Source organism: Polypterus senegalus, chromosome 3 (assembly GCF_016835505.1).
Source record: "Polypterus senegalus isolate Bchr_013 chromosome 3, ASM1683550v1, whole genome shotgun sequence".
Taxonomy (NCBI): Eukaryota; Metazoa; Chordata; class Cladistia; order Polypteriformes; family Polypteridae; genus Polypterus; species Polypterus senegalus.
In genome coordinates this window covers 56,136,879-56,150,114 of record NC_053156.1, presented here as the reverse complement: position 1 = coordinate 56,150,114, position 13,236 = coordinate 56,136,879, and the positions used below count along the sequence as shown (strand labels likewise).

General features: G+C 36.7%; 2 protein-coding genes across 2 annotated transcripts in view; one reads left to right on the top strand and one right to left on the bottom strand.

Moving 5' to 3' along the window:
• The window catches only part of rps26 (ribosomal protein S26), a 14,464-nt gene extending 6,053 nt beyond the window's left edge, over positions 1-8,411 (bottom strand). Inside the window, exons 1-2 of the mRNA XM_039747247.1 lie at positions 8,311-8,411; positions 6,819-6,996 (exon numbers count right to left, since the gene is read on the bottom strand). Coding sequence (XP_039603181.1) covers positions 6,819-6,996; positions 8,311-8,313 — 181 coding nt within the window. The 5' untranslated portion in view covers positions 8,314-8,411. The remainder of the gene's footprint in view (positions 1-6,818; positions 6,997-8,310) is intronic.
• A 3,287-nt stretch (positions 8,412-11,698) lies between these two features.
• Positions 11,699-13,236, top strand: part of ccdc65 (coiled-coil domain containing 65) — a 37,794-nt gene continuing 36,256 nt past the window's right edge. Inside the window, exon 1 of the mRNA XM_039747246.1 lies at positions 11,699-11,767. The gene's annotated coding sequence lies outside the window, so the exon portion shown is untranslated. The remainder of the gene's footprint in view (positions 11,768-13,236) is intronic.

Here is a 13,236-nt window from a genome sequence, read left to right as displayed (position 1 = left end):
AGCTATACACACACATATAGACACATACAAACATACACACAAGTATATGTGTGTGTGTGTGTATATATATATATATATATATATATATACATACACACACACACCCCCTATCTAGATTATATATATATATATATATATATATATATATATATATATATATATATATATATATATATATGTATGTGTACATATATATATATATATATATAATTTGTGTATGTAGATATGTATATAGATATGTGATATGATATATGTATGTGTATATATATATATATGTATGTATGTATGTATGTGTGTGTGTGTGTGTATATATATATATATGACAGCAGCAATCAAAGCTGTGAGAAAACAGTAAAAGGAGGCGTGTCAGGCGTCGTGGTACATTTTCTGATGCAGCTACGCTGCCACCAAATACACAAAACAATTACTTTGACAATCATGTTACATTATTTTTAAAATGTTTCCTTTTCTTTTCATAACTTCTTTAACACATTACATCGCTGCGACATTTTGCTATATATATATATATATATATATATATATACAGATAGATAGATAGATAGATAGAGGTATATATATATAGATAGATAGAGGTATATATATATAGATAGATATGAGAACAACATAGATAGATAGATAGATATGAGAACAACACTCATATCAATGACAAAACAATTACATTAACAATCATGTTACGTTATTTTTAAAATTTTTCCTTTTCTTTTTCGCCTTCTTTAAACACTACTTCTCCAGCGTGATTCTGCTAGTGAGTAAATAAAACTGTAGCAAAGGCTATCAACTGCTAATGAATTATCTTGTTCCAGGCTACCTTATTGAATCAAGAGGTGGTGCCAACTAGTGTGAAAAACAATTCAACTAGAAGTCGCACTATGAACATAGAAAAAATAAACATGTATAACAATGTAATGATGGCAACAAAGGAGCATTGAACTGTTAAGATAATTTAAACAAGTAGATCACTGAATACATATATGTAACACATATTGAGATATGCTTTATTACAACAAAAAGGTAATATGAAAACATAACGAAAAGGCAAAAAAGAAATTTTCTTCAAGTGATATAAATAAAACACCAGAATTAAATGAAAATATTTTGGAAAAACCTTCCATCAAAAGAGTACATTAATGAATGGAACAAGCAACGTTGGAAGAGGTAATTCAAAGAAAACATGTTTCGTCTAGCCGACCAAGTGCTAAGAATCGACACAGCACACTTTGGGTCAAGATTAGAGAGGGCAACGTGAAACAAGATCAGCAAAGCTGGCATGCACTTGAGGAGACAAGTGTGGTACATTAACAGGAACAATGACACATCAATAACCTTATTTGGGGTCAACCCTCAAGCAAGCATAACTCCTTTATAAATATTCAAGCAAAGTTTGAAGATGTCGTCATGTCAGTGATTTTTGACTCTCATATCTTACAGATAGCCAATCCATTCATTGCAGTAAACTGAAAATATTTAAAAGTGATAATCCCTCTATTGCTGTCACCCTCTAAAGTGCGAACTAGTCCAGATGACTAGACAAGGAGTGCTTACAATATATTGACAGAATGTAAATTGAAGTATATTGACGGAATGCAAGTTAAAGCAATGTATTTAAAACAAAACTGCGGCACTATAACATGAGACTATGAAAGTCATCTATCTTAAATCTAAGGTCTTTTTTTTTTTAAATTATTAAGCACAGGTCACTAAAATTAAGTCTTAAGTTCAACTCTAGGCAAGTCACGTGACTTAAGTTGCCCACTCCTGCTGATAAATGGAAATTTTAATGCATTGTTACAATTTGCATTTTCTCACACACTAAATCAATTCAACTATTATTTTCTTCTAGCATTTTTTTTTGAAAAGATAGCCTCTTTAATTTTGTAAATTTTGTCTTTCATTTAATGATACTCAATGTAACTTCTTTAATAATGTAAAAGGGCCACAATGGCATTACTACAGCCTTTAAACTCAAACTTGGGTCAGGATGTAAAAAACGTAGCCTGATGAATCATGCTGGTAGTGAAGAGATGCCTTGTATCTTCTAGGCTTTCAATCAACACACTAAATACAAACAGAGGAGTCAGAGTTTGTGTGTACCAACTCCAAAGCCCCAGCTACAAGGTTCAAATGTTCATTCACTGGCTGTTTAATCTGTTGTAGGATACTTTAATTGACTCTCTTCAATATATATAATATGAGGACATACAATTATTCAGAACTGTAGTTTACAGTTCCCTTGCACTAAATTTTGCAACCAGCTCACTAATCTTGCTTGCCAAAGCAGTTGAATTGTCCATTAAAAAACATACTATTAACTGACGACTCTGTGGTCACTATGTTTTTAGAAATTGATATATCGATGTTATCCATACCACATTCAGGAAATTTCAGTTTGGTATTTAATGAGGAAGGAACCAACCACCCATTAAGTTCCTCTACAACATCAAGAGTGTAATGGACAATTCTTTTTGAAGTTACCAACTGCCTTCCAGCAACTTGAAAGACAATACGATCTTAAGACATTATGTGTAGCTGATTTTTTAGAATTTAAAATAAAGTAATCCCTCGCTATATCGCGCTTCGACTTTCGCGGCTTCACTCTATAGCGGATTTTATATTAAAGCATAACTAAATATATAATGCGGATTTTTCGCTGCTTTGCGGGTTCTGCAGACAATGTCTTTTTATTTCCTGTACATGCTTCCTCAGTTGGTTTGCCCAGTTGATTTCATACAAGGGACGCTATTGGCGGATGACTGAGAAGCTAACCAATCACAGCACGCAGTTAAGTTCTCCTGACTGAGAAGCTAACCAATCAGAGCACGCAGTGTTAACCAGGAAGTCTCGTCTCGCTTATTCAGCATCAACGTGTTTCGCTGTGTAAAGAGTTGTGCTCTTTTGTGTTTATCTTTGTGCATAGTCAAGCCCTTCATTATGGCTCCAAAACGATCTGCTACTGCTTCAGGGGCCGTGCCCAAGTGCAAACGGAAGATGTTAACGATTGCCGAAAAGGTAAACGTTTTGGATTTGTTGAAGGCTACGATTCTTTTTATTTAAAAAGTAGGAAAGGAATGTAAGATCTACGGCTGCAGTGTCCTTTTAACCAGGGTGCAAAACGAGTTGTAAGTGGATGTAATAAGGCGGTAGTCTGGATGGAATCTGCTTTAGGGATTTGGATTGAAGACTGCCAGAAGAAGAACAGCAGCAGTGCTTCACATTTGCCTGAAGAGGCTCCTTTGGAAGAGCTGTAACGCTCTCCTTTGTTGTGCAGTAAAATTAAACTCATTGTTATCTGACAAGTCATCGTGTCATTGTTGGTGAGTAACCATAATTAATTTTCTACTTACAGTACTTAGTACATGTACGTACGTTTAGTGTCACTGTACACACATTTACTGTATACTATTTTTCTTGCATTGTACGTATTTATTGCTGGTGGCCTGTCTATCGTAATGGCTGTTAACATATGTGATATCGGAGACACTCGATATGTTTAAAATAATATTTAGGTTTTACTGTATATAAACAGTGTGTTTATATACATAATTTCAATGAATCTTACCTAATATCTAAGAGAATACAAAGGGATTATGCTGTATAACTCTGCGGGAAATATTTATAAACAGTGTGGGAGAGTTTATAAGGGCTTAAAATATATAAAAATAACCATACAAACATATGGTTTCTACTTCTCGGATTTTCACCTATCGCTGGGGGGGCCTGGAACGCAACCCCGCGATCGAGGAGGGATTACTGTAGATACCACTGACAGGTTATTCAGTAACTCAGTCTCAGACCCCTTCAAACTTGAAAAGTTTGATTCAAAAAGAACTATACAGGACACTTACAATGCAGATCAAAATTTTCCTGTCTCACAAGATACTATGGATTTCCTTAGATGTAGTGTGCAACAATAAAACCTTACATCTGACCGATTCCACTTTTTAAAAGTATTTATATTATTTGGTCACTTTCACATACAGTATTGCCCCCGGAATCTGAATGCCCAGAACGTTGTTCGTGTGTGTTTACGCATACATTTCCCTAGCGCTCGTGCCACCCACACGTTTTGATGTTCAGTTCGTTGTCGGAAGCTGTTGTGAAAGCACCTTGAGTGATGTTCGCGGCTAATTTAATGCTTTTGTGCCTGTTTCATTACTTTTTTTTTCTATAATAACAACTTAGTGTATTCGCCATGGGCCCTAAAAAGTGTAGTGAGCAAAATAAGAGTAACAGGAAAGCCTTCCAGGCAATAATCTCTCTCCTCCAGCTTCCACATGTGCCATCATCATTCCTTTTTAAGGTAAATACAGGTTTTTATATTTTTCATTTTATTCATTTAAATTTTTATTCAAATATTATTTGTTAATATTTTACCTTAAAATCCAGTGTATATACTGTTAAAATCATTTTGAAAATTTAAGACCCAGGAACGGATTATTTTAAAAAGGAAAAATAGTACTGGAACTCGAACGGGGCTCTGGAACGGATTAAGTTCGAATTCCAAGGTATAACTGTATTTCACAAAAGGCTATTTTCTGTATACTGCAGTTTGCAGATGCATTATATGCAGTATGCCTGTGTATTACCAGACATTACCTAGATGCAAACTCCAAGAATACAACATACAGCACATAAGCTACTTTAAAATCATTTTTTGTTGCAGTGAGCAAATTAGGATTAATAGTAACCTGATTTTCTTTACACACTTCAGAAGAGGTTGTAGTTGTTGCCTAACATCAACTGTGTAAAATGCAACTCACAAGAAATATATTCACTTGCACCAATATAAAACAAATGTGTTCTGACTTTAGGAACAGCCTACAGCCTTAATGCACGCACTAAATCTATCCTCTGTATTTAACAGTTGCACTCGTCTAGATCAAGTTACAAAATGTTTTGAACAGGCCAAACTTGGGCTGTTTGATTTTAAAGGTTCATTAGCTAATCAGTAGTCTAGCTGTTAACTCTCATGCACAGCTGAATAGATCAGTGAATACACATTTAAATCCATTAGACTTAATCAAATGGTTGAAGATTAAAGTGAAAACACCATTGTGCCTAGCTCTATATAATGTAGAGAACAACTTGGTGAAAAATGACTACTCTTATACTCACCTATGAAATTCTGTGTCAAAAGATAAGGGTCTTAGATCCAGCTGCAAGCAGCTTATTCATGCATGCATGGATAAAATATACACACAATTCAGGAACATCTTTAAATCCACAAAGAAGTGGATGACAACAAGGTGTCGCATAACCTGCGCACAAAACTAAACACTAATAAGTTTATATGAGGAACACATGGGAAGATACCTACATGATGTTGTTTCACTAAGATAGCTGCAGTACAATCCGACGCAAGTCCGTGCATCAACCTGCTGCCGAACTTTCTTCATTTTGTTTCCCAGTCAACACGATTGAAAGTGTACAAATCACAAAGTAAAACTTCCAAAGATAAAACAGTACAGTAAACATTTACTGTGTAAGCTAATACGATCTGCCAAGTGCTCCCATTTGAACTTAATCAAAATATTACAAAAAAAAAAACAACTTTCAGAACTTTAATATGCAGCTGAATGGTAGTAACTTCAACTCAGTTTCTAGGGAAGAACAAACTATACCGATCCAGCAGAAACAATACAAAAATCAAGAGGACAAAGAAAAATTACTCCTTGTGACAATATAATGACTCCAATTCAATGTTTTGGTAAGGAAAAGAAAAAAGATGTCTTATACACATTTTGACAGACTGCTGCTAATAATGATAATTGTAAGCACAGTTCATTCAGCTGTATCATTCTGCTATTTTTGGGTTTAGTGGACATGAACGATTCAATCCAGGTACTCTGGACAAAACTGAAAATAAGGAGAGCTGCGTGTGTTTTTTTATCTAGTCAAAATGTATTAGCATGAAACTACTACTCCGGCAAAGCGACACAGTGGCTAGGGCTCTGAGACATGGACCATAGCAATGTGATCCAAAACATGATCACTTAAGGTTGTGTCGACAACATTATGCCTCTTTTCCAGCGATTTTCAGTTAAAGCCTTTGTTTACATAATTTAGTGAGTTGGAGGCAGTAGGTGGCGTGCTACCATGAATACAGCCATGTAATAAATGACTAGCGACTCGATCCAGCTAGTGTGTAACTTGCTCAAATAAAATCACAGGTCTGAGTCTGTCTTTAGTCGTAGGTTGTGTGTGTGTGTATATATGAGCTGACAACCAATGAGTCATCATCTGGAAGTACAATAGATACATGAGATGTATGAGATGCTCATCTCTCTGATGACTTGTGTTTTATGTACCATGACAGAATGGAAAAAAGGACCATGACTGCAGCTGAACTCACGGTAGCAGTTAATCCTTCACACAGCATGGACTCCATCAAGCAGCGCACTTTTGACAGTCAGAAAAAACAGAAAGCAGAACTTTACAGAAAGGTGGATGGCTCAGTCAAATGTGACTTGGGCTGTGATTTTCAGTCACATAAACTGATACTGCTCTGACAAAGATGACGACATTAACTGTGATCAACAAATCGTAATGCAGCAGCTTTAAACACACCATTCCCCAACTGTGGAAAAATTTACACAAGCAAAGAGCGTCTTTCTATACTTGTAAAACATATTGTAACAATGTTCTACCTGAAATACCTAAATGAAATTAATGTTTCAATACTTCAAAGTTCACAGGTAGTCACACACTCTAGGAGAAATGGCTCTAAATGTAAGATTTATTACCTTATCAGATTCATGTTTCATGAATTTACAGAAATAAGTAAACAGGGAATTACTTACAGTCAAACACACTGGCCTCAGAAATGTCTCTGACAGCAGCTGCCTCAACGATGTTTCTGATGACAAACTTCTTGATTGCTTTGTCTTTCGGGACACAACGAGCACAATTGGTGCAGCGAATGGGCTGGACATGGCCACGGCCCTTCTTGGCACGCCCGTTATTCCTTCTTTTTTTGGTCTAGAACAAAAACAACAGGTCGTAAAGCAGGAACCCAACACAACTAACCACCCTATGAAGGCAGCAGAACCGCACAATGCCACTGAGATGTATGCTTGTTAGGTTTGATTGTTTACAAATAGCACAAAGAACAAACATGCATTGAAGACTCGAAATAACAATAGCTTATTTTGATAATATACCCTTAAATATTTACAACTAAATTCATCTGAAATCACACCATACAACAGAAAATAAACCATTGTGTCAATTACTGCCCACAGATACTGCCAAATTAAACTAAAATTACTATAACCTTTTATCCCAATACCAGTCAGAAGTAAAACTGAAATCTACATCGGATTAATCTCAAATCATTGTTGCAGTTAACCAAGGGTTGTTAATTCATTCAAGTTATGGTTTACTGTATCATTTGGTACTATAGTGTACACAAATCTTAAAAACACTGAGAACACAATGTGAATATAGCCAAATAAAAACGTGAAAATGAAGGATAGAAATCGACATTACTGTGTTGAATCCCTGCGTGCAACTGTACCTGCCGTCAACGTCAATTAAACTTGACACCTTATTGAGAAGTCCAAACAATGACGACAAAAACTTTACTACCTTTAGTTCAGTCTCTCACACAGTACACATATAAAGCGGGAAATCAATTTAAAAGTTTAAATAAATACTTAATGTAGTAGTCACTCTATAATAAAAATAAACCAATTCACACAAGATTTTACCAGACTGTCATTCAAACTCGCCCAGTAGGTATGCGTTGGCACCGCCTAAAATACCCGATTGTAACTATACATAAACATACAGAGTATTATTTGAAACCATGCATTTTTAAACGGTTATTAGACAAAGAAGGGGGGAGGAAGAATTACTTAATTGCCGGTTATGGCAGCCCAGATTACTTCGTAAACAAATTAAAGTCATATATACACGAAAGCCTGCGAGTGAAATATTTTGAAGGGGAATGAACTGCCGTTTGCAAACTTGGCACTGCAAATGTTCCCTTGACAAAGCACTGAAAACTCAGCCGTAAAGGATGCATTGACAATTCTCTTTCCATTCCGTGTGCTCACAGTCATCAATTCTAATGGAGCCCAGGGCCTACAGTGTACGCCTCCATGCGTCGAGCACGAGGCCACTACTAACTTCCATAAAAGCCACTCATTGTTTAGCTACATTTTTATCCGGTTGTCGTCCACTTGACAGCACATGCCTGCGTAAGTACTCACTAACTTATCTTGAAAAAGGTTTACCCAAATGCAGATAAACTATAACCATCTATCCTTAAACACAACCAAAACTACTCACCATCTTGGAACAGGAGGCAGAAAGAGGGCCGGCTGCCGCAGCACCGCCCTTTAAATAGGACCCTTCCGCAGGGACTATATTCACAGACAAACTCGATGATCTGCTTTCTGCGTTTATAATCACAGGACACCATGTAACATACTGTGAGTATACGTGCAAGAAATTAAATAAGACTACTATAAATGTCAGATAAAACTAGAGAAGTGTTGCGGATTATTACAGTGAATGGGCCGTATGATCTGAGAAGTCGTGCATCTCCTCGGGACCAGAGTGCACCGCGGCAGAATAGGCGAATATACGCATGTGCGGCAGCTGCAGAAGGCGCCGAGTCCGTGGTAAAATCGCAGAGCTGAGCAGACGGCTCCTCCTCATTTGTGCGGATAATTGAGATTCTTCCGCCTTCTCTTTGCAATGTTGTATCTGTTTTGTACTTCCTGAAGTTCTTAACAATCCCAGCTCTCTCTCTCTCTCTATATATATATATGTTTAATTATGATTTTTAAAAAGGAGCAGTTCGTTACAAATGTGGAGACTCGTGTAGTATTTATTCAGGCATGTTATTTGACTATAGTGTACATATTCTTACAACTAAACCGTAGTTTAGTTGGGTTTATTGGATGCAAACAGAGCGGCGAATGAAATGTTCTGAGCTAGGGTAACTGAACTTGGCTGAATCAGTTTTAGTGCCAAGGCAGTGCAGTAAATGAGTGACTACCATATAAACACAAGATGGTGCTCCTGCATCCTTTGCATTTGTGTTTTGTTAAACAGAAGCGATTGATAGTAAAGGCATTGTGCTCAACTGAGATTATGGTGCCAGTTAAATGACAGAGATGGAGCGAGAATAAATTAGACAGCTTGTAAGTTGTGGGAAGGTTGAACAACTTACTGAGCACTCAGAGATGGTGTAAAGATTAGGTGACCGTAAAGTTGCCACTGATTTTCAAAGTATAGAAGACCTGGAAACAGAGTGAATGTGAGAATATCTCAAGGAACTCTGGCATAGTTTAGCAGAAGAAGCAATGTGAATGCTTGGGCATGGCAGTGTACAGAAGTCCACCAAGTTAATGGGAAACTGAAAAATTGGGAACTAACCAAAATGCTCCAAATGAGGGGAAGCAAGCTGGAAGAAGCAGTATACAGAACCCACAATGGCCTAATCCCACCTGGATGGAATTTAAACACTTTAAACTTAAAACTACAACAAAACCAAAGTCATGCTAATTGGCACTAAAGTTCAGTATATGAAAATTAACTCCTTTTTCAATCCCTCTTAATGGTAGTATCACTAGGCATTCTTCTTCTGCTAAGCATCTGAGTGTCATTTTGGATTCTTCTCTTTCTTATTCTACCCACACAAATCACATTAAAAAATTTTGAAATGAAAATAAACCAATTCACACAAGATTTTGCCAGACTACAATTCAAAGTCGCCCAACATGTAAGAGTTGGTTCTATCTAAACATGTTGAGTGTAACTGTGGAGAATCCTACAAAGTATTACTAGAAACCTTGCATTTTTAAATGGTTGTCAGACAAAGAACTAAAGAAATTTTTAGTGTAAAAAACGAAAGTGACTTAATTGCTGGCTATGGGATCCCAGATTACTCCATAAACATATTAATGTCACATATACATGAAAGCCTGTGAGTGAAATACTTCAGAGGTGAGATGAACTGCTGATTACAAGCTTGGCACTGCACATGTTCCCTTGACAAAGCACCAGAAATATTTTGGAATCTTCTTTCTTATTCTATCCACATAAATTGCAATAAGAAACTTTCTTTTTTCCACCTCCATAACATATCCCGAGCTCATTCCTTTCATTTGTTCATGAAGGCATTTAACTTAAAATTACATTCTGACCCCTTTTTTCTGTCTGGAAGATTAGCGATTATATCACAAATCATGCTATTTGTGTAGTGTGGTAGGGCACTGCTGGGGGAGGACTGGCCTGCCACAGTTATAATTGTAACAACTAGGTGGCACCACTGATCCCTAAGCCCCACTGTCACAGCAATATCTCACACAATTCCAGGTTCAAATAAACAATTTTTATTTGACAAAGACACCTTTTCTACATAACACCAGCAAAATACTCTATCCACAGTTTTCCTTCTTACTACTTCTTCCTTTTCCACTTCTTCAAGAGCATATCCTACTGCTTCACAACTCTGACTAAACTTAAGTGAGGCAGTGGACTTTCCTTTAAATTAGACCCGGGAACTGCTTCTGGTCTCCTGTCCAAGTCCTCTGAAGCACATCTGGGTCATATGAAAACCAAGTCAGTCCTCCTCCTCCAAAGACCCCGACAGGGCTGCATCTCTGGACTCCAACTCGCACGGCACTCTTTGGGTGTCCTGATTGGGTTTAGCTCTGGGGAACACTGCCACCTGCCATATGGAGAAATGAACTGCTTCCTGTGAGCCCGTTTGCCAATCCTTCCATTATGGCCTCCTGGCTGGGTATGAATCCTCCCTTTATCCCAGCCAGATAAATGGTTCAGTACTTGACTACTAAAAGGACGGCACGAACGGCTAGTACCCTTTTCTATTATCGTGACTCAAATCGGATTTTCGTTTTTAACATTAGAAACCCAAAGGAGACATTAACATTAGGGACCTATAGGCAACTATGCTCCACCTCCACTAACTTTAAGGTTAGTATTTGTGGTTGGGGTCGGTCAGTCTAGTACTTTAAACTCCAAAAATTAAGCAACTGGGGCACATCCACCTCGTTAACTTTGCTTTTGCGTGAACGCAGGGATACGATTTTCAATGAGCCAATATACTTCATAAGCAAGAACAAAATATAACTGTATTAATAAAAAAAATAGGAAAAGACATGCCTCCCTAGTCTCCTTATTTTCCAAATCCCCAAATGCTCATACTCGCGTCACTATTTCGCTTTACCGTAATTCTCATACTTAAACGGTACACCTCTATTTCTGGTAGTGTATGCTATTGCCGCGCCATACACTACAGTTTCAGTTAAACGTCTATACGATGTGATAAAAAAATCAGATGCATCCGATCTATTAAGGAAAGTTGAACACAACAACCTGATGAAGTGTCACTTCACCATTTCTGTATTAGTCTTATAGTTTCCCTAATAGCTTTCGACTCCAACGCCGCATTACATCGAATTCGAAATCTCATTCAAGGTTATCAAAATACCCAAAAACACTGTGGAAAACAGGGCAAAAGTTGAACAACTATTTTTTAAGTAAACTTTTGAGAATCAACCACCAAATTTTCGTAGTTTAGATATCTGTTGACTTGTATTAACTAAGCAAAGTTCAGTTTGACATCGCAAAATAAACAGCTGGAAGGGGACGGCAAAGTTGTCGGCGCGCGAGTGACGTCATCGAGACAGGGCCGAACCGCGTTGCTAAGTGACTGTTTACACTTCGTCGGCTGCCTTGGGTTTTCTCGGAGCGTGGAGTCTGTACTATAAAGGTAAGAGTTGCGATTAGTTACAGTTCTAAGAAGGATTGGGAAAATACAGTAAAGGAAATTAGACATAGACTTTCATTGCCTCGTTTGTATAAACTGATAGTTTCAATTGTTAGTTCAAGTTTAAATCCTCAAATGTTTAGTTAAAGCTTAAGGAAAGCAGGACCTATTCTGAAAAAAAAGTAAACGAGATTTTGCTTTTGGTATAATATTTAAATAATCTTGAGACATTTTCCCTATAATTCTAGCGCAAAAATATCTAATAGTGTATGCAGTTAAGATGCAAATTATATTTATCAGTTTGCAATATTTTGATTAAGTGGTGTAAATAGCTTCAGTGTTTAATAATTATAATAAGCGGGGAATTATGGCCAACTTTAAAAGAAGGGGCATAGTTCGGAAACGTGAATAATCTATCTATCTATCTATCTCGACAACAAAACAAGAGTATGAATCATTCTCTCTGAAGTAATTTTTATTTTTTGAAAGCCCCCTCTCGAAAAACAAAGTTTAGCTTTCATATTTTTCCTGTAACAACTCCAAACAGCCCTTTTAAAAACAGCGCATAATGCAATGTGAACCTTAACCACTGAAACTTCATTAATTGTTAAAGTTAATGGAGACGGAGAGTGTAATTTGCATAATTTAGGTCTTGAATCAAATTGAGAGAGTCAGAATAAGTATCGGGAATATGTGATGTTTTAAGTTCTATTGTAGATGATGATCCTTTCAATTCCCATTGGTAAACCATTTAATGAAAAGCCTTAGATTTTCTCCATGTTATATGTTGCAGCTGGTTTATTAATATAATTGTAAATAAAGATTTTTTCCAAAATTAAAATAAAAAACACATATCATGCAGTTTTCATCCATCCATTTTCTTAACCTGTTAACTTCATTGTAGCATTATCTCAGCAGTGTTAAGCACAAGTTCTTTTCATGATGCCTAAACACACCCACTCAGTACTCAGACACTTTGGCATGTATGTGTAAGCTTGAGTACAAGGTTTTGAAACAATGATGTAGCAGTGTTAACCACACTGCAATCCACAATGCTGAGCTATGCAAGAGTATATCTACAGGTGTGTTTTAATGTTATAAATTATATCTGAATTACACAAAGTGGATTAAAATTATGATTGTATCAATGAATTGGCTGTGTGATGGGCTAGCACACCATCCAGGGTTGATTCCTCTTTTTTATTCAATGCTACTGGCACAAGCTTTGGGCCTCCTCATACCTGCATTGGATTAAGTGGGTTTGTACAGTAAATGTTAAGTAATGTTAAAATTAAGTTTAGAACATTCAAAAAATCTAGATGAGAACAGGCCATTCAGACCAACAAAGCTTGCTGTTCCTATCCACTTAATTCTTTTAAAATAACACCAAGTCCCTGAAGTCCTACTGTTTATCACACTATTTGGTAACTTAGTCCATGTGTCTGTGGTTCTCTGTGTAAAGAAAAACTTCC